Source organism: Bidens hawaiensis, unplaced genomic scaffold (genome assembly GCF_021521415.1).
Source record: "Bidens hawaiensis isolate Kalapana, Puna unplaced genomic scaffold, B.hawaiensis_p1.1 tig00001433_1, whole genome shotgun sequence".
NCBI lineage: Eukaryota > Viridiplantae > Streptophyta > Magnoliopsida > Asterales > Asteraceae > Bidens > Bidens hawaiensis.
In genome coordinates, this window is record NW_027491080.1 from 442,806 (window position 1) to 466,658 (window position 23,853).

A 23,853-nucleotide genomic window follows, 5' to 3' on the forward strand; every position below is an offset into this window, starting at 1 on the left:
ATCTGTCTTCAACCATCCACTTCAATTTGCATTATATATTTTATTTTTCTAAATTTACCTATCCATTTGTTTTCATAGCTCGTGAGTCATTTATGTTGATCAGTTCTTTACGTATGTAATGAAAAACATGAATGTTATGCTAAACCCACAAGTAAAACATACCTGTTACAGCAGAAAGAGTAGCCATGGCTGATGAGAATCCTCTTGATGACATGATAGTCAGCTTGGTCGAGTTCCCCTTTAGGATGTATGTTAGTGATGGGGATTATGGTTCTTGAGAAAACCGAATATAGAGAGATAGGGGTCACGAATTTCTTAAGCGTGAGAGTTAGGTTTTTCTTATGATGTTAATATATCTCTCCCACTTATTTATATATATACACCCAAGGGGAAACCCTTGATTAGCAAGTAATGGCAATATGGTCCATCAATAATTACCTAGCTAATATACTAACAAGGTATAATTAATTTTGATATATTATTATATAAATGATAATGATGGCCACACATAAATATATATATCCATATATTTATTCTTACATTCTCCCACTTGGCCAAATAATCATTTATTATGAGCGTTAGATTAGTCTGCAAATTTTAACACTTATTTTAGCTTTAAACTCAAACTGGAGCAAAGAAATACAGTAATTGAATTGAACATCAGCTCATGACCCCCATTAATCATACTGCATTCCTTATTTAAAACCTAAGTAGTTATGATCAAAATTTATAAGTAAGCCCATATTAGCAACATGTTGTTCAAAAACTTTAGGTGGGAGACCTTTAGTCATCGGATCCGCTAGCATATTATTTGTACTAATATGCTCAATACAAAGTTTATTTTCCTCAATTCGTTCACGCACCAACAAATACTTTGTATCAAGATATAAACCAGCTCAAGTCGAATTGTTACTGTTCGAGAAACTAACGGCAGCTGAATTATCACAGTAAAGCTTCAATGGTCTAGAAATGGAATTGACTATTTTGAGTCCAAAAATCAGATTTTTAAGCAACATTCCACAGCAGGTTGCATTATAAACAACTATATATTCTGCCATCATAGTGGATTTTGTCGTTAGCTGTTGTTTATGACTCCTCCATGAGATGGGTCCGCCTGCTAACATAAAGATATACCCCGAAGTGGACTTCTTGTCATCTTTGCATTTAGCAAAGTCAGAATCAGAATAACCTATCACTTCTAAATTATCACTTCTTCTATAAGTTAGTTTGTAGTCTTTTGCCTTTTGCAGATAACGAAGCACCTTCTTAGCTGCTTTCCAGTGCTCAAGGCCAGGGTTAGTCTGATAACGGCCTAACATTCCAGAAATATAAGCAATATCTGGATGAGTACAAACTTGAGCATACATAAGGCTCCCGACTACTGATGCATAAGGTATCATTCTCATCTGCTCCTTTTCAACCTCTGTCTTCGGGCATTTTAATGCACCAAAAACGTCTCCTTTAACTAATGGAGCTGCAATTGGGTTACAATATTGCATCTTGTAACGAGTAAGGACACGATCAATGTAGGCCTTTTGAGATAATCCTAAGATCCCTTTGTGTCTGTTTCGGTGAATTTCGATGCCAATAACATAAGAAGCATCTCCGAGATCCTTCATGTCGAAGTTATGCGAGAGTAATCGCTTCGACTCATGCAACATGTCTAAACTATTACTTGCCAATAAAATATCATCTACGTAAAGGACAAGTATAGTAAATTTACTCCCACTTATCTTGAGGTAGGTGCATTGATCCACTTGATTCTTTGCAAAACCTTGTTTCTTCATGACTTCATCAAACTTTAGGTACCATTGACGTGATGCTTGTTTCAACCCACATATTGACTTTTTCAGCTTACAGACTAGATGTTCTTAACCTTTAGGTATAAAACCTTCAGGTTGTTTCATGTACACATCTTCGTTTATATTTCCGTTAAGGAAAGCGGTTTTTACGTCCATCTGATGCAGCTCTAAATCAAAATGAGCTACTAAGACCATAACGATCCTTAATGAATCTTTTCGAGAGACAGGTGAGAAGGTCTCCTGATAGTCAATTCCCTCTTTCTGAGTGTAGCCCTTTGCAACCAATCTTGCTTTATAGCGTTCAACGTTCCCATTTGGATCAAGTTTTGTTTTGAACACCCATTTACATCCTACGGGTTTGATACCGTTAGGCAATTCTACCAAATCCCAAACGTCGTTTTTCTTCATGGAGTCAAGCTCATCATTCATCGCTTTATTCCATTCAGAAGATTGTTCACTGCTTATGGCTTCATTATAAGAGATAGGATCGTTAAGCTTTTCGGTGTCAACTTCGGTCAGGTAGGTGACATAATCATCAAAGTTAGTAGGTTTTCTGGACCTAGATGGCCTCCTGAGTTGATTAGCGGGTTCAACATTATCTTGGTTTTGAGTGTTTGATGTGCCTTCATTTTCTGTTATAACGGGTTCTGGGTGTGGAGAAGCTGAGTGTAGAGAAGTTGGTGCAGTAGGTTCAATTGCATTGGGGACATGAGGAATAACCGGAGATACAACAATCGACAAGTCTCCCCCCGCATCTTGTACTTCTTTCAATTCTTCATAAGGGTTGGTACTGCTCCCACTGATCTTGTAATCCTCCAGGAACACGGCACGCTTGGTTTCTACAATACGATGACATGGGAAGGACAATAGAAACGATAACCCTTTGAATTTTCAGGATACCCGATAAAGAAACAGGTAACAGTTTTAGGGTCAAGTTTCTTTAGGAAAGGGTTATATAGTTTTGCCTCAACAATACAGCCCCATACTTTCATATAATTAAGACTCGGTTTCCTTCCTGTCCAAAGTTCATAAGGAGTTTTAGGGACAAACTTAGAAGGAACTCTATTGAGTATATGAACGGCTGCTTTTAAGGCTTCAGTCCAGAGGAATAGAGGTAAATTAGTGTTGGCTAACATACTGCGTACCATATCCATAAAGGTTCGATTTCTCCGTTCAGCGACACCATTTTGCTGAGGAGTACCTGGCATGGTGTATTGGTTCACGATCCCATGGCCATTACAAAACTCATAAAATGGACCAGGAGCCTGACCCACATCAGTATGTCTTCCATAATATTCACCTCCTCTATCTGATCTGACAACTTTTATTTGACGATCTAATTGTTTTTCAACTTCAGTTTTATAATCTTTAAAAGTTGTCACAGATTCAGATTTTTCTTTAACGAGAAACAGGTACATGTAGCGGGAATGATCATCAATGAAAGTGATAAATGAAGTATGTCCAGTTATGCCAACAATGGGGTAAGGGCCACTGATATCAGTATGAATGAGTTCTAATAAATTAGAGCTCCTAGTGGCGCCTTTCTTATTTGCCGATGTCATTTTGCCTTTTAGGCATTTGACACATGTTCCAAAATCGGTGAAATCGAGATGTGGTAAGACCTCATGAGTCGGGCTAACCGGTCCCGTGAGATGTGGCCTAGACGTTGATGCCACAACATAGAAGAAGTCTCTAAGTCTCGTTTCTCTTGAATCTTTGTGAGTGATTCATTAATATTATACGACAACAAAGATTTAGAAAAATTATCATCTAGTTCTAATTTATAAAGACCACCATCCAAAAAACCATAACCAAACACTTGAGAATTAAAAGAAATAGTAAGTTTGCCATGACCATGAGAAACATCAAAACCGTCCATGTCTAACTTTGATCCTGATACTAGATTCCGAGTAATCTCAGGAATATATAAGGTATCATAAAGTTTAATACATAAACCAGTTTTCATTATTAATTGTAAAGTACCCACAGCCTTGACTTCAAGTTCTTTATCATTCCCCAGTTTTAGTGTTCTTTGGTTTCTTTCCAGCTTCCGGATTGAAAGGAATCCCTGAGTAGAATTGGTCACATGAACCATAGAACCAAAATCAAACCACCATGTATTAGCAGGACCAATTAAATTATAGGATTCAAGTACCATAAAGAGATCATTACCTTTCTTGATCAGCCACTCCTTAAAGTCTGGGCAGTCTTTCTGCTTGTGAATGTACTTCTTACAGAACTTGCAGAAAGGCTTTCCAGTGGAGTTTTGAGAGCTGGATGAAGCACATGTATTATTCTTTTGAACTTTAGCAAAATCCTTTCTTGAATGAATGTTCTTCCTCTTCTTGGAGCTGGTGGTAAGGTAAGCAACTTCAGGTTTATCCATCTTCATACGCTCTTCCTCTTGCACGCACATAGCAATCAGGTCACTCATGGTCCATTTATCTTTCTGGGTGTTGTAATTGATCTTGAAAGCTTCATAGGCAGCAGGAAGAGAAGTTATGATGAAGTGCACCAGAAAACCATCATTGATCTCCATGCCTAATCCCTTTAGTTTATGGGCCATGTAGTTCATCATCATAATGTGCCCACGAATGCCACTCCTTCCATCATACTTAGTAGTCACCAGCTTGAGAATAAGAGTACTAGCATGCGCCTTAGATGTTCCTTTGAATTGCTCCTCCACAGAAGCCAGATAGGTTTTAGCATCTTCAGAGTCTGGAATGGATCCTCTTATCGGCATGCTAATGGAGTTTTTCATAAGCATTAGAGACATGCGATTACACCTCTTTCATTTTTCGAACAATAAATGCTCAGCAGGAGTACTGTTGGTGGTTAATGCTGGAGGTTCCTCCTCGAGTAGAGCATAGTCAAAATCCAGGAAGGCGAGATTGAGCATAAGAGATTCCTTCCAGGCAGCAAAGTTATCTTCAGTTAATGGTGTAATTCCACCATTCGGAGCTATTAATGGAAATTAGATGAGAATACTAAGATACTAAACTAGAAGAGACTTAGAGTGATCTAGGGGAAATTAAACTAAGGCAGGCATAGATAAGGACCATTTAAAATTATGAAGCTGTGATAATAAATGTTTACTATTAACATCAAACTAATAGACAACTTGAATAAAAAGTTCTACTTAAACAAAAAATAAATCACCTTTGGGCAGAATTAAATTTTATTTAAGTATATGTGTAACACATCACATTTGGGCAGAAGTGAAACAATCATTTTAATTATACACGAGTTAGTTTTGCTTGAATTAAATGTAACTCATCACCTTTGGGCAGAAGCGATACATTTAACTCATGTTAGGCTAAACTAACACGACTTGTATTAAGACTTGAATGATATGCTAGATGTAATGCATCACCTTTGGGCAGAAGTTTACATCAACAATTTATTCAAGTTTAAGCCTTTTCATGTTTTGTAAAATCAATTAATATATATTTATATTATAAGTGTCTTACAAAACATTAATTATTTAATTATGAGATCTCGGAAATTTTGAGTTCTCGGTTAACACTTGGGTTTTCGGTTTTTATTGTGTTTTCGGTTTTATGAGATCTTGGAAATTATGAGTTCTCTGTCAATACTTGAGTTTTTGGATTTTTTGAGATCTTGGTTTTAACCAAGATTTCGGTTTTAATGAGATCTCGGTTTTAACCAAATCCAAATTATTTAAGGTAAACATATCTTGGTTCAAATTCTTTAGAGATTAATTTTATCACCAAGATTTGTTTTTAATTTTGAAATTTACAGATTCAATAATTATTCAAAATTTAAAATCTTTGAAGATTTGTTTATTCAATTGTTTTAGGAAAAACACAATCATAATTCGAATTTTAACCAAAATATGTAATATTTTCGAAAAACTCATGATGAACACGAAGAACATCGCCGAAAAACCATAAAGTTTTTTAACAGATATTTAATGTGAAATTGGTTATAACATTGTTTTTAAACAGTTTATGTATAACCAGATTTCAATAAGTTAAATAAGAATTTAATGATAATAAAATAAGAAACAAAATTCGGGTTTATCAGATTTTAGTTTCATGTTTTCCGATTTAGATCTAGATTTAGGGAAAACATAAAGAACTGATTAATCAACATCGCTCTGATACCACATGTTGATCAGTTCGTTACGTATGTAATGAAAAACATGAATGTTATGGTAAACCCACAAGTAAAACATACATGTTACAGCAGAGAGAGTAGCCATGGCTGATGAGAATCCTCTTGATGACATGATAGTCAGCTTGGTCGAGTTCCCCTTTAGGATGTATGTTAGTGATGGGGATTAGGGTTCTTGAGAAAACCGAATATAGAGAGATAGGGGTCACGAATTTCTTAAGTGTGAGAGTTAGGTTTTTCTTATGATGTTAATATATCTCTCCCATTTATTTATATATATACACCCAAGGAAAAACCCTTGGTTAGCAAGTAATGGCAATATGGTCCATCAACAATTACCTAGCTAATATACTAAAAGGTATAATTAATTTTGATCTAGTATTATATAAATGATAATGATGGCCACACATAAATATATATATCCATATATTTATTCTTACAATTTCTAATGAAGCATGATATAAAACTGATACGCGAAATCAATTTACGTGTCTTGTCTACAAGATATGAACTTCTTTGATATGTAAAATCATCTAACCCTTTTTCGTATGAACTAGGCTGTGTAAAATCTTAAAATATAAACTGTTCAAACTAGAAAAAAAAAACACTAGATGGTTTTTTCTAGTTTGCGATACAAATGGTTCGGTTCATGGTTTGACGATTTAAAAAGTTGTCCGGTCTAAAACGTAATTGATGGCGTAAAATGAACCGTTTGTTTAATCTTTCATTATATATAGTGTTTGGAGTATGTGCTATAATCGTAAATCATCTTTATCGTTATAAAAATTCTAATACATGCTAATGATTCTAAAAGTAAAAACTGGCCGTTTTGAACATCTCATCCGACCCAGTCGATTTGGTTTGTAGTTTCTCAAATATTAGTTAGCGTTTCAGTAATAACTACGAAGTATTATAAAAGCTAGTTTTACCAGATAAATAACAAGACTCAAAATCAATAACAAGAGATAGAAAAAAGAAAAGCACAAGCACCTTATCAATAACTTTTGTAATATATGTTTAAAGAAAATGATATCAAAAGAGTTATTTCACCACCAACTGTCTTTGAGTTAACAAGACAAAAACCTCATTTATGCAACGCCTCCACCTTTTGGCATGCTATAGTTAACGGGAGCTTACAAGAGTCAGCTTTGTTGTCATTGTTTGTCACATGAGTACAGTGGCCCCCTCCTGTGGAAAGTTGCAGTCAGGATTTTGAGTTTAAAGCTTGGATTCATAAAGAAACGCCACACAAGACAAACTCACTTGCCTTTGACTTTTAATGTCTCGAGAAACTAAATAACTGCATTTTCTAATTATTTTATCCACCATCAAAACTATTCAGATGAGTGTGAATTGGGATATTCCATGGAATCATCACTCCAAACAAGCGTGATATTCTCACAGATTAATTTATGTTGATGATGTTATTTTAATGCATAGTGGTTGATGGCTGATTATGAACTTTCAAAATGTAGCTAGAATCCTTTGTCTCCGGTTTAGAAGTTAATTTTAATAAAAAAAAAAACAAGGTTTTTAAGGTTGGTATTGTATCAATCAAAATAACCAACATGGCTAGCATACTACAAACTGCATTGCCAATCCAGGTTCCTCCATTAGCAATCAATTTACCTAGGTCTATTGGTTGGGATGAATATTAGCTACATTAGAAATTGGAATCCGGTGGCTATAGAAGAAATTATCCGCACACTTTCACATGCTATTGATGAACTAGAATGAATGAAAAGAAAAATTTTATGGTTATTTTATAACGTGAAATTGAAATTATGTTCGGTCATAGATTACCACATCAATTCACAGCAACAAAAAAGGTGTAACTACTTACTAGTAAAACAAAGCATGGTAAGCACTTGGGAAAATATTATAAATACAGGAGCAACTCTAGAAACAGGGCTAACCCAACGAATGTGAAGGCCTAAATCGAAACAAGATTTTGTGGCTTTTTCATCACAATTGTTAAGAAAAAAATTTGCTTATTACAAGTTTTGAACTTATAACCTATACCTTAGTAACAACCAAGCCTACAAACTCACCAATACATTACTTTGAGTTTATGTACCCATTATAATATATCTATATATAAAGGTTTTTTTTGGACTTGAAGGCCTTAATTAAGTATGGGCTTAAAGCCCTAACTTGTTTTCGCTGTCCCACAAGCCATCCCTGTCTAGAAACAACATAGATGCTTCGGATATCTTGAAAGTTAAAGTTGGCTGTTAAAGTTCAGTGTTCTTTAGGCTAGACAGCAAGAAGGATCACTGCAAACAAAACTCATTGAGAAATGAAACTTAAATGCTAATTTTTTTTAATTTCGCTAAACAAATGCATCCTAAGTTTTTTTTACATAAACAGTGAGTATATTCTTTAGTTGTAATCTAACTCCTGTTATGCCGATTGCCATTGTCCATTTGCTACTAATTTGTATTCTTCTTAGCCTTTTAATCTGTATGAGGTATTGAGCTATGTCATTTGCAGTTTGCCATTTTGCTGATTCAATGCAATGGATTTACTATATGTGGAAAGGCTGGTCAAATGAACATCTGGAGCCGAAGACTTGCCATAACTTGCTCATTGATATCAAATTGTTGTGTATAAAGAAACACTTGGTGCTAATCCATTTCAACAACTCATCAAAAATACTTTATATATCCATTGCACCCCAAAGATGGATCAATTTATCTCAAAATAGTTCGGAGTTCTCATATTCGTTTTCCAAGTTTCTAGTAATATACCAATTTTATATAAATTTGTTCTTCTCTACTAACTTCACATTGTAGCTGTTTGTTGCATGCAGGTTTCCTTTTGAGAATCATCACATTTGCATATATTCAATACCAACAACTTTAATTATTCAAAACGTTTATTTTAAAGTATCCCTGATTTTTCACTTGGCTTTAAATTCAAAAACAGGTGAGCCGTGTCTCATATTAGTAAACAGTACACTAATCGCATTTTTACGCGCTTGAATCTACTTCTGAATTAGAACATAAAAAACTTTAACACACATATGAGCCATACATATGCTGATATGCATCTACCATATTAGCTCAAATCATCAAATTAACATATAATAAAACCTATTATATCATCACTTAACCTAAATCAAATCCCATCTACTCCTAATATTATTTATTATTCATATTCATTCAGTAAAGCAATTTACCGATCTCCATTATACGAATTAGACCTCTTAATAACAGCTGGAAATTCCCCCCTTTTTGTTTCTACTAAACTCCCACTGAAATATTCTTTATCCTCTGTCACCACATGCTTCTTATTAACTGTGACATTCGTCAAATTTGAGTCTCGAGTTGTATTAGTTTTGTAAACTTTTATTTTGTAAAACCGACTCGACACTTTTGTTTCTTCCTTTAAGTATTATTTTATAATATTAAGATGGACCTCGACCTTAAATAAATCGATGTTTATCATAATATAGTGTGGTTAAGAAAACTTAGAGGGTTCAAACTGAGTTTTGTAAAGTTATTATAAGCTTCGGAAATCTTTAAACTCGTTTTAAACCATGACAGAAACTTGAGGGGCCTTTTGTTAAAATATGCACACACATATAAACACATAAAACCCTAAAACTAACATAACATCACACACACAATAACTCCAGCCGCCACCCTCTTTCTCTCTTGATTTTCCGGCGGCCGGAGCGTTTTTCCGGCGAACCTCCATTCCGGCGAAAAGCCACCATCGGCCACCACCTCCCACCGCACCACCACAAGCTTTCTTTCCCTCCGGTCTGCAAACCCTCCCCTGCAGCCACCCGCTTCCCCATTCTCCTTCGATTTCGTTTTCCGGCGATCGAAAAACCGGCCGCCGCCTACCCGGCATCGCAGCTCCGCCTCACTCTCCCTGTCGTGGCCTCACCTGCTCGTCTCTCATCTCTCTCTCTCTCTCATCTCTCTCGGCTCTCTCATCTCTCTCTTCTCTATTTCTGTTTTCTTCGGCCGGAAACGACTCCGGTGACATGCTGTTTCTTCGTCTCCAACGGGTTCGGCTCGCTTCCTTCTCGGTGTAGAGCCACGACTCGGGGACGTTTAATAGGTAAATTAATTTGTGGTTTTGGTGTTATTAGTTTTTCGTATATCGATTATCGGATTCAAATGGTTATTAATCGATTTTACATATTTGGTTATATACTTTGATCGGGTAAGGGTTATGGTGTTGTTTTGATTTGGGGAAAAATGGTTTTGTCGACAAACTTAAACAAATCGGGTTTGGTTATTTAGACGGAATACTCCCGGGTTACTAACCACTTAAAATCGGTCTTGGATTTTTATATAAAAATAAATATATATAAATGTTATATTATTATTTTAGATTTAATTCATATTAATACTATTATATATTACTATCACTACTATTATTATTATCAGTAGATATATATATATATATATATATATATATATATAATATAAAAGACTTATTTTTAAAGTTATTAATACTATATTATTATTATTACTATTACTAGTATTAGTATTATGGTTAATGTTATTATTATTATTATCATTATTATTATAAATATTAAAGTTGTTAATATTTTTATTAAAGATCATGTTTCTATCATTTATTTATTTACAATGATATAATTATATTTATTTGTGAACTCGTTTTGAAATCAAACCGACATCGAGTATAGTATCATTAGTTACTATCAATAATATTTATTTTTATTATTATTTTTGTCAACAACATTTTAATTAATACTAAGATCTTTATTGTTTTACTATTATTAGTAGGATTATTAATAATAATTACGGTTATTATTTTTACCGTCATTATTTTACATATATATATATATATATATATATATATATGAAACATTTCTTTTTAAAATTATCATTATCATTATTATCACCATCATAAATAATATTATTATAAGTTTCATTATAAATTCATTTTCATAAAACCGAACTCTTGATTTAAACCCGTCTTTTTTCTTTTAATATTGGTTTAGCTATTTCAAAGCCCAATAAAATAATATTTTATTATTAATTATGTACGAGTCCCTAATCATTAACAAACTAACCGGTAACCCGATTAACAACCGAACCGTCTCGTCCAATGTTTCAAATGTAGTTTCAACTAAAGTTCAAGTTCATTAATATGTTTTATTTATCCGTTTTCAATTAGCTTTCAAGTCAGATTCGTTCGTTTCGTTTACAAGCTTCCTTTTATGTCAATCACTTATTAGTTTCTCAATTCATCAATCGAGGTGAGTACTTTCATACCCTTTTTTCCATCTTTCGTTTTGGGGTGACATTTCATACTTATCAAACTAAATGATTTAATTACTTGCATCTTAAACCCATAAACGTGATTGTATACCTTACTTGAATAATTGCTCGATTTGGTGTTGTATGCTTATTTGACTATGTGTTTACAGCTTTTGGATGGTGAAACTATAAATCCTATACCATTTGGCAATGGCAATGTGTCGTTAACGTATGCTATTAACGATAACTATAAATCCTAGACTACTCGGCATCCCCTTGTAGTTAGGTGGTGCTAATGTAAGCTTATTAGCAACTGTCATAAAATCCTAGACTAATTGCCAATAGCTAGGTGTCGCTAACTTGTTTAGCGATAACTATTTATTCCAGTTTATAGCTCTTAATTATTGTTTTGTATACAAGTTTTGTGGATTTTCATACTATACACCTATACGCTCAAACTTATGAATTGCTCACCAACCTTTGTGTTGACAAACTTTATTTTATGAAATGTTACAGGTTTGACTTTTGTTGACTCGAGTGCTTGACGGAAAACGTTACCAAGACCTTTAGAATATTAGCAAAATGAACAATATAATTATTACTTGTATTCAGTTTGTTTGTGTAGACGAGAAGTGTTGTTTATCGATTTGTTGAAATAAAATGAGTTAAATGAATATTGTCACTTTAAATAGTGTCTTGTGTATTTGTCCAATCACGTTGCACCCCGGCGTGTTCCGCCTTTGGTCGGGGTGTGACAGATTGGTATCAGAGCCACAAGACTATAAGATAGGTGGTTAGACGTAACGACCTAGAATAGTCTTTACTTTAGGGTCCTTATACGTGTTTACCCTACTTGATTGTTCAATACACTTGTCTATTATATACTTATTTATTTTATCAATCATAAATATACACATACACGCATTTTCATAGTACTCCAAGGTATCCTTACCTTAAAACGCAAAAACATTAGTTTTTATTGTGTTTTATGGATCACGAACTTAACTTGGATCCCGTTGTTTCAAATCTCCTTAAAGATTGTCTCATAGGAGATGACCACTTTATGTAGTCGAATGGGAGCGTTCCGTTCGCCATCATAATTTTTGGTGTTAAAACAATAGGACTACAGTGATTTCGTGGACTAGTGTTTTGGCGTGACGTTGTATCTCGATTTATTGTGTTATCATTGTTATTTGAGTCTAAACATGAAAAGTTGCGGTGATTTCGTGCACATGTTTAGACCCCAACGTGGTAGTTTTGTAAAAAGTTTTAGTGTCGGAATATCAAGTCATGGTGGTTCATGCGCGATTTTTCCAACTTTAAATCTTAAAACATTATTATTACGTTTCAAAAATCGAAACCATTTTTCACTTTATATTATTATAAATCCTTATCACAAGTTATCATTTATAAAGGTAATTTTACATTGTTAATAATTCTTTTATATTTCGATTTTATATGGTAGAGTTTTACACCAATTTTCTCATTTTGATTTCACAAGAAATTTTTTTTATTGCAATTTCGTTCATTAAAAATCTCTTTGTTATAAAAAGGAAAATAAATAAATAAATATATGTATATATAGAGTTTGATCGATACATAATAATTTTAATATGTCATTTATTTTCATTAAGACGAGTTACAAACGAAAATCTTATTTTATAGAGTTCATCATATTAAGAAAGTTTTATGATAAATTTCACCTCAACTTTTCAAGTAAATATTCTATTATATAAACTTTAAATTTTTAAAGTCCTTGTACAACAAAAAAAAATTTGAATAAAATTTCATTTTTATAACTATTCCGTTTATTTTGAAGGATCCTTTCACAATATTAATTGTTTAAACTTTTCACGACGTTTTAATTATATTACAAAATACCCATGGTAGGATCCTCATTGCCTAAAATCTATTTTACTACAACTTTCATTATGCATTTTTGCTTCTTTATAAATTTTTACTAATAAAACTTGCATCTTCTGATACAACTCGTTTTAAATTCCTTATGGTAGTTTCGCTTTGATTTTTCAAGAAAATTCGCAAACTTATAGTTTTTAACTTTCTTGAAATCCTCACGCAAAACTCATAGAGATTTTATTTAAAAAAAATCGTTTACTTGTGATTTCTCGATTTACAATGCCGGTCATTTTAACTCACCATGATATTCTTCATTACACGATATTAAATAACGAACTTGGTAAAAAAAAATATATTTCAGTTCGCAACTTTATATTTCCAAGACGACATTCATCATTTAATATTGAAACCTCATAACAAATTTTAACATTCAATTTACGTATTTTAAATTTTCCAGAAGCAATAAATAAATAAATTTATTTTAACCTTTATAAAAAAATTTGTGCGATTCACACGCTCGGATCTCAAGAAATTCTATTTATATAACATATATATTTATACATATATTAACTCATAACTTTAATTATTAAAATTTTCATGGATGCTTCATATATTAGTTATAAAATTATGATATTTTCACATTAATATTTATTACTAGTAAAAAAAAACCTCCCTATACACAACCACAAGTTCCCAAACACCGTATCCATTCCCAAACTACCGTCTTAAATCAAACCACCCTTCAAGTTTAAAAAATTTCCCGCGCACTCAAATCTTTCCTCAATATGAACGAAACCTAAACATCCAAAAGTATATCCACACCTACTCAAACCCCATGCAAGTCCAAGATATACAAAAATCAACCCCACACAAAAAAAACCTCCCTATACACAACCACAAGTTCCCAAACACCCGTATCCATTCCCAAACTACCGTCTTAAATCAAACCACCCTTCAACTTTAAAAAATTTCCCGCGCACTCAAATCTTTCCTCAATATGAACGAAACCTAAACATCCAAAAGTATATCCACACCTACTCAAACCCCATGCAAGTCCAAGATATACAAAAATCAACCCCACAAAAGGCCCTAACTACCGACACTTCTACGCCACGAAAACCTATCAAACTCACTATCCTAATACTTCAAAGACACCGACAAACACACCCACAAATGCCTTGAACATATACAAACCAAAGTTTACTCAACTAAGACTCAAAATCCTTCGACCCATACTATGTCAAATCTAAACCATATCGCCACACCGCTTCCATCCAACCATAGTGTTGATGTCAAAATAGTAACTCAAACACTCCTTACGAAATTCATGTATAGACCAAACCTCAACCCAAACTAACCAAGATAAAAAAATTATCCAACCCATCAACTTAACCCGAATTATCCAACCCATCAACTTAACGCGAGCTCAAATAAGCCAAACCTCACCTATTAGCCCAACTACTACTCACACAAATCATCCAAGCCTAACCCACTCAAAAGATCTAAACACACTCACTCCTCACCAAATTCCCAAACGATTCACTATTCAAAGCCTAAAACATATCCATACACACGCAAGTTTCGTTTTACCCTTAATTTATATATATATATATATATGTATACCTACATACAACTAGTGTACGTATAACAACCTCATGTGGTCAAATAATCACTTATAGATTATAAACTCTTTCAAGATTAACGGTTTACATGTTATGTCCATATCTTATAAATTATCTTTGTAAAATATAATATTGTCATGACAACAAAAATTTGATTATGAGGAATTGCTTTCAAAGATTCTTAAACGATTATATGTATGATTTCAAGATTTTAAATATTGTCACCTAAGGTGATGAACCTCTTAATAACTTTATAAATACGAGGTTTCATTCTGAATGATGAATGCGGGGTTTATTCAGTAAAAAAAATTAAAATTTACAACTTTCACCATATTGCATAAACTCAATGATCATGGCTTTGCAAATCTTTTTTGACGCGCCTATGAATATTTTATATTGTAACACAAATTTTTACTCAATAACAACTTACGCGACTATTACCTCTTATTATCGCAAGCATCATCACTTTATATATTTTATTTTCATCACAATAACTCTATGTATACAAACTCCTTTAATAAATTGGACTTACAAGATTTACTTTTGATAATGATCAAAACCTTTCTTTAGCCAGCGATACCGCGATATATTGATATTATTATATTCATTTTCTTGGAAACAATAAAACGACTTTACTTAAGATTTCATTTCGATGTTATTCTTATATTTCCAATGAACATAGAAAACTCGATTTACCTATTTCGTCATTTAATCGAGTCTCACTATTATTGCGATTTTCTTTCCCATTGATGAGATGTTTAAATGGTAACTTTATGCACATGAGATTTCATTTTGGTGTTTGATTTGACCGAATCCAAGCTATTCAATAACAATTTGTGTAATAGTTTCAAAACTTTAACTTCGGCAAAAATATCGTTTATCTTTTAAACGATATTTTCATGAGTATGTTGTTATATTTGAGCATTTATGTAAACTCAATTTTATACCTTATTCTATATTATTTCATCTAATCTATTAACGGCCTATGTGTGGCTGTCTACAAGTTTTGGCGCTATTAGAAACCGTTATTATAATGACGATTATATAAATGGTTTCACAATAGTGGTCGTATTCACGTTTTATCACATTTCATCGATTGTTTTGTTTGTTAATCTAATGCTATTTTATTTATATTGATGCACGTATGCGTCACCCCAAAGAAACTCACCTCATTCTCATGTTATCACATTTCATGTAATTATATCCTCAAATACTTATAACCTCAAGTGTGTTCACGTGTGAAATTCATCATACGACATTATTGTAAGTTGTATAATCGTTTATCCTAACTCTATGTGATCATTTATTGCACTTTTCATTTCTGTCTATCGAGTTTCATCTTATCAATTTTATTTATTACCTCGATTTATAAACTTTGGTAACTATCTTGATGACATTTGACTTTAAATCCCGTTTCGTAATTTTTACCATAGATTTTATTTATTTGATCGTCTTTACTTATTTAAACCAAATAGTTATTTTCACCTTGATTATACTCTAAGATTTTAACTGTTTCATTTATTTATCCCATTTTCCTACTTACTAAAAAGTCAATCCCGAAATTCTCAACCACTAGTACTGTTTTGGTCAATATTGGTAAAAAATTCAACAAATTTATTTACACATCTATTATTTAAAGATTTCAAAATAAATATGTATCTTAAACCACACAATGGAACGAACCATGTGGACCATACGGCGATCGAAATAATTATGGGTGCACACTTAATTATCGAAATCCCCGTATGGAAGTCATGGTAAGTACGGTTGTGTGCGATAACTCAGACCTAAGGATGATGCAAAAAAAAACGATGGAAATGCGAATCGTGATAAAGGCATGGTGGATACGCCGCTGGTACTTCCTATATATAAGTGTCTTTATTATGTTCTCATTTGTAGCTTTTTTTTTCGAGTCATGCTAGGATTTGACGTCATTCGTTTGCTTAAAATTTGTTCATGCAATTAACTTATTAAAGACAATATTCGTTAATAATTACTTTTCTTTAAGTTTATTTTAATTTCGGGACGAAATTTTCAAAAAGTTGGGGATACTGTGACATTCGTCAAATTTGAGTCTCGAGTTGTATTAGTTTTGTAAACTTTTATTTTGTAAAACCGACTCGACACTTTTGTTTCTTCCTTTAAGTATTATTTTATAATATAAAGATGGACCCCGACCTTAAATAAATCGATGTTTATCATAATATAGTGTGGTTAAGAAAACTTAGAGGGTTCAAACTGAGTTTTGTAAAGTTATTATAAGCTTCGGAAATCTTTAAACTCGTTTTAAACCATGACAGAAACTTGAGGGGCCTTTTGTTAAAATATGCACACACATATAAACACATAAAACCCTAAACCTAACATAACATCACACACACAATAACTCCAGCCGCCACCCTCTTTCTCTCTTGAATTTCTGGCGGCCGGAGCATTTTTCCGGCGAACCTCCATTCCGGCGAAAAGCCACCATCGGCCACCACCTCCCACCGCACCACCACAAGCTTTCTTTCCCTCCGGTCTGCAAACCCTCCCATGCAGCCACCCGCTCCCCCATTCTCCTTCGATTTCGTTTTCCGGCGATCGGAAAACCGGCCGCCGCCTACCCGGCATCGCAGCTCCGCCTCACTCTCCCTGTCGTGGCCTCACCTGCTCGTCTCTCATCTCTCTCTCTCTCTCATCTCTCTCATCTCTCTCTTCTCTATTTCAGTTTTCTTCGGCCGGAAACGACTCCGGTGACATGCTGTTTCTTCGTCTCCAACGGGTTCGGCTCGGTTCCTTCTCGGTGTAGAGCCACGACTCGGGGACGTTTAATAGGTAAATTAATTTGTGGTTTTGGTGTTATTAGTTTTTCGTATATCGATTATCGGATTCAAATGGTTATTAATCGGTTTTACATATTTGGTTATATACTTTGATCGGGTAAGGGTTATGGTGTTGTTTTGATTTGGGGAAAAATGGTTTTGTCGACAAACTTAAACAAATCGGGTTTGGTTATTTAGACGGAATACTCCCGGGTTACTAACCACTTAAAATCGGTCTTGGATTTTTATATAAAAATAAATATATATAAATGTTATATTATTATTTTAGATTTAATTCATATTAATACTATTATATATTACTATCACTACTATTATTATTATCATTAGATATATATATATATATATATATATATATATATATATATATATATATATATATAATATAATATAAAAGACTTATTTTTAAAGTTATTAATACTATATTATTATTATTACTATTACTAGCATTAGTATTATGGTTAATGTTATTGTTATTATCATTATTATTATAAATATTAAAGTTGTTAATATTTTTATTAAAGATCATGTTTCTATCATTTATTTATTTACAATGATATAATTATATTTATTTGTGAACTCGTTTTGAAATCAAACCGACATCGAGTATAGTATCATTAGTTACTATCAATAATATTTATTTTTATTATTATTTTTGTCAACAACATTTTAATTAATACTAAGATCTTCATTGTTTTACTATTATTAGTAGGATTATTAATAATAATTAAGGTTATTATTTTTACCGTCATTATTTTACATATATATATATATATATATATATATATATATGAAACATTTCTTTTTAAAATTATCATTATCATTATTATTACCATCATAAATAATATTATTATAAGCTTCATTATAAATTCATTTTCATAAAACCGAACTCTTGATTTAAACCCGTCTTTTTTCTTTTAATATTGGTTTAGCTATTTCAAAGCCCAATAAAATAATATTTTATTATTAATTATGTACGAGTCCCTAATCATTAACAAACTAACCGGTAACCCGATTAACAACCGAACCGTCTCGTCCAATGTTTCAAATGTAGTTTCAACTAAAGTTCAAGTTCATTAATATGTTTTATTTATCCGTTTTCAATTAGCTTTCAAGTCGGATTCGTTCGTTTCGTTTACAAGCTTCCTTTTATGTCAATCACTTATTAGTTTCTCAATTCATCAATCGAGGTGAGTACTTTCATACCCTTTTTTCCATCTTTCGTTTTGGGGTGACATTTCATACTTATCAAACTAAATGCTTTAATTACTTGCATCTTAAACCCATAAACGTGATTGTATACGTTACTTGAATAATTGCTCGATTTGGTGTTATATGCTTATTTGACTATGTGTTTACAGCTTTTGGATGGTGAAACTATAAATCCTATACCATTTGGCAATGGCAAGGTGTCGTTAACGTATGCTATTAACGATAACTATAAATCCTAGACTACTCGGCATCCCCTTGTAGTTAGGTGGTGCTAATGTAAGCTTATTAGCAACTGTCATAAAATCCTAGACTAATTGCCAATAGCTATGTGTCGCTAACTTGTTTAGCGATAACTATTTATTCCAGTTTATAGCTCTTAATTATTGTTTTGTATACAAGTTTTGTGGATTTTCATACTATACACCTATACGCTCAAACTTTTGAATTGCTCACCAACCTTTGAGTTGACAAACTTTATTTTATGAAATGTTATAGGTTTGACTTTTGTTGACTCGAGTGCTTGACGGAAAACGTTACCAAGACTTTTAGATTATTAGCAAAACGAACAATATAATTATTACTTGTATTCAGTTTGTTTGTGTAGACGAGAAGTGTTGTTTATCGATTTGTTGAAATAAAATGAGTTAAATGAATATTGTCACTTTAAATAGTGTCTTGTGTATTTGTTCAATCACGTTGCACCCCGGCATGTTCCCCCTTTAGTCGGGGTGTGACATTAACTCTTCTGTTCTTCCTCAAAACGACAGCGTCTTCCACCGTTGCCTCGCCACGTGGCACCATCCTAGACTTGTAATGCGAGATCAACGAAAAACCCGGGTTGTCTTTCCCGTAAGCCCCCGGTCCACAATCCCGGAACGAAATGGACCCACACGAGATCAGCTGCATCAACACGGACGATGCTTTAACTTTGTTACCAACCGTTGGATTTGTTTTGTGGCTATTTTCTGTTTCTGGCCGTAGGATTAGCTTACCGTCGGCTTTCATTAGTGTTTCTAAAGTTTCCGGACTTGAATCGGACGGTGGTGGTGAGATGATCTCGTCGCGTGTAAGCTCTGAGCGGCGTTTGTCGTCGGTTTGAGTGGAGGCGTCGGCGGCGAGTTTTCCGGTGGACGGTTCGCCGGTGTAGACTTTGTATTCGTGTAAATCGACTGCGCTCCATGATTGGTTCCTTCTACGCCGGGCCACCGGAAAGTCATCGTCGCCGGGCTTTTCAAACTCCGGTGAGGCACCTCCGGCGACCACTACTAGCTCTGATCCTTTGAGAATGTACTCTTGACCACTCGCTGGGTAAATGTAATCGTTTTCCTTCAAATCGTGCCATACGAATCCGTTCTTGTAACTCCTGGAAAGTTAACAATAATAAGTTATTTATAGAGGTTCGAGTGAATGTTAACTAATTCACTCTACTGACCGTTTAGACGACCACGAGTATAACGCTGCCATTCCTTTCCCACGGAGAGAATCAAGGCGATCGATCACGTCTACATAACATTTTCATAATATTTTCTGATCATAACAACTTTTTACCACAAAATCAATGGAAACTTGAGCAATTGATAATTTTACGTCTCAAGATCTATGAACGAAGCTATTTTTTCTTAAAAAGAAAAAAAAAAGAACCTTGTTGCCAATATTTTTTTTTAAAACGGCTAACAAACATATAATAATGTCATTTACCTTCTAATTCGAGTAAAAGTGGATAATTTGAGAAAACTAATAAAATGAAACAGTCAAACAAAAATTTGATAATGTATAAGCTCATTATTTCCATAAGAGTTAGTTGTCGAAAGCCTAATAATATAAAAATCTCTTAACATTATGACATCTTGTTGATCGAAAGGCAAGCAGACTCACCTCGAAGATAAAGTCCGTCGGAGGAAGATAAAGGAACCTCAATAAAGTGCGGATGCTCAAGATTACCGTTTCTCGAAAGATAATAAACCACGGGAACTTTCCGTGGTTTCGAATTGGGTTCAGTCCAGACTCGGGTACGTTCGGGACTGCGTTCGGCACTTCTCGGGTCTTTCCACTTCCTCGACAAGTGGTGAAGCTCCGTGGTCTTCCTCGAAGCCCCTTCCATTGAAATGCTTGCCTGTTCAAATGCTTGAATAATATTATTGTGAGGAAAGAGAGGTGTGTGTTTGTTTATAATTGTATGAGTGTGAGACGAGGGGAGGAAATGCGACTAATTGAAAACCGGACGCCACAGTCGACAGACTACCAAACAAAGAAAGGACTCGAGTGAGGATGTTTAATAAACAAATATTTTAAATGCGAACTTTGATAACGAATTAATATTAATATTTAGTGTCACAGGTGTGATATTTATGAGGATGTTAAACGGTACGACTAACAGTCTGTATGTCGCTTGTTTATTTATTTATTTATTTTTTTTCCAAACATCAATTTTTTTCACCTTGAATTCGCCACGCATTGTACTTGCCGGTTTGTCTAACCTATAGATTTTGCGGCTCAGTTTTGATAGGTTTAGGTTAAACCGTCACACAAACAGTTGGCAGCGGTTTTTGTTTATTGAAAACCAAAGCCGTTCAAAATTAAAAACCAGCCTTTATAACGATTTGATTTTGGGTTCGTTTCATGATTTTTTTTCCTACTAGCAATATTAATGATAGTAAATCTCTAAATGTTTCTAATGCTTTGCTTATGTTAAAAACGCTGGATTAAAGCTTCATTTTTTTTCTAAATAGTAGGGGTTTGATTGTTAAGAATATGGGGAATATGGTGAGAGAATACGTGAGTTAATCTAAAAAAATAAAAAATGAGTGTATTAATCGTATTCACTTACATCTCATCTGCTATGATGGTGAAATAATTAACACCCATAAATTAATTGTAAATGATAGTTATTGACTAAGGTGTACCAAAAACTAGAATTGAACCATGCAAGTGGGGTACGATAAACCAATTTTGCACTTTTGGTCTAATATATTTTTAAGACAACCGCTTATCAAACATCTAAATTGAAATAGTATGGAATTAAAGTCCAATCTTAAAATTTTAAAATAGTCTAGCATTCATATGGTCCAGCTCGGTGACGAATCTAGATATCAACCTCAGGAGTAATGTTCAAAAATTATCTTTTTTACCGTACTTCATACAATGCAAACGTAACAAAAAAAGAAACATGATAATAAATATATTAAAACACATGTGCAGATTTCTCCTCTTTAGTTTAAAAGCTTAAAATTAAGAAATTACATCTTCTTTAACTTATCATCTTTTTTTGCATTCCCTTAAAACTGCAAGAAAAAGACCTTTACAAAAAGAGTCTTCAGATTCATTATTACCACGAAATAATAAACTATTTTATAACAAGAATCTATAACTACGAACATAGACCAATAATCGATATCAATTTGTAATTTTTTTCCCATGCCACTCTTAGTGACATTCGCGTCATATGATCGCTTTTGGTTCAAGAGATTGTTACATTTTTAGCCGTCTTATTATGAACACTATTAATTTCCCCAACATGGTCTTCTAAGGCATTTGGTTTACTCCAATTATAAAAGCCTCCACTTGCAAAAGTCTCCTTTCACTTTGATTACCAACACTTTCATTAAACAAGTAACAACATAATCAATATGCTCTTTCTTGTTTAGTGCTACACTCCAACAAATCATGTTTATCAAACCATTTTACATTACAACTCCTATGGCCACTAGAATAGTTTGTTTGTTTGTTTAAAATCATGACCTCGTGGTTGAAAAGCCTTTTCAACAAGATACGCTCTTCTTATGTCATCTATTTGATTAGGATGATAACTAGCAATAGGTGGTCTGTGACATTTGTCAATTTCGGGTTATTTTATACTTGTATTCTTAATGTAAACCCGACCTGTTTTGTGTCCCGAACCTTTTGATATTATCAAAATAATAAATTTTATGTTACATATTTGTTTTATAGTTGTCGGATCTAAAAAAAACACCCTTTTCGGTTCTTAAAAGGCCCCGAAAACGCTCAAAACGAACTCAAGGGACGAAAACTACCAAAATGGAGACTTGAAGGACCTATTTGTAGTTTGTGCTTTCTTGGGTCTATAACCAACCCATTTTCATGCAACACCCTTTATGAAAGACCCATTCAACTTACCTTATACATACACACCCATCTTCTTCATTTGTGCTTGCTCATTTCCTCATTTCTCTCTCAAATTCTTAAATTCTAAGGTTGTTCTTCATAAACTAATCTTTTATTTTAACTAACTTCTCAATACTTAAAGCTTGATGTTACAACATATATATAATATACACTCCTTGTTTACCTTCGGTCTTTCATTTCTCCGGTCTCGGCCGGTTGAAATGTTGGGCTAGTAAGGCAAGGTTACATGGAGGACTTTATAGTCCTTGTTTATATATTTAACAAATCTAACCATATAACTTGTTATACTTGCTTAACTTCTGCATATTTTAGTTTATTTTTCATATTTGTCAAGTTCAATGGTATTGGGTATGTGGTGACTAGCCTCGGTTTCATCCCGAGTTGAGAACCGAACCAAAAAACCGAACTTTCGTTTAAAAGCTTTATTGTTAACTTTTTGAATGTAAAACTTGAGTATTATTATTTATAAGTTATTTTACAAGTTCCATGGTAATTGGGTATGTGGTAACCATCCTCGGTCTTATTCCGAGTCAATGACCGAACCAAAAACCGAACTAAACCGAGTTCACTCGCTTAAGACACACAAGTGTGTTTTTAGCCACCAAAACTCATATTTTTCTTCAAGATTATATTTTAAATCAATTTTAGTTAATTTCTAAACATATTTGGCATGTCGGTAACCAACTTGATCTTATAACAAGTTTGGACCGATAACGTCGTATACTCGCTTAACAAACGTTAAGGTTCTTCACAATAAAACTACATACTTGGTTAAGTCTATTTTGATTTTATTGAGTTATCTCATAACATTTATTATTTTGAGAAGTTAACTTTGAGCTTGGTCAATTATCAAGTCTTGAACCGACAAACCCGAACACTCGTTTAAACCTCGTTTTGGTATTCTTATAACCAAGGGTTTTGCAATATTGCATTTTAACCCACATTATTACTCAACATAGGTTGAGTAAAAAAAAGAAAAAAAAACTAATGAATAGAATACCGAGACCCGGTT

At 33.4% G+C, this 23,853-nt stretch overlaps 1 protein-coding gene across 1 annotated transcript; it reads right to left on the minus strand.

The window, feature by feature from the left end:
- Positions 1-9,116: 9,116 nt before the first annotated feature.
- Positions 9,117-21,153, minus strand: LOC143576039 (protein SOSEKI 5-like). The gene is made up of 5 exons (XM_077060241.1): positions 21,136-21,153; positions 20,574-20,811; positions 20,131-20,200; positions 19,434-20,061; positions 9,117-9,230 (listed from the first exon to the last, which is right to left on the minus strand). Exons 1-5 carry the CDS (start codon positions 21,151-21,153, stop codon positions 9,117-9,119), a joined length of 1,068 nt encoding a protein of 355 aa, XP_076916356.1.
- Between the last annotated feature and the right edge of the window lie 2,700 nt (positions 21,154-23,853).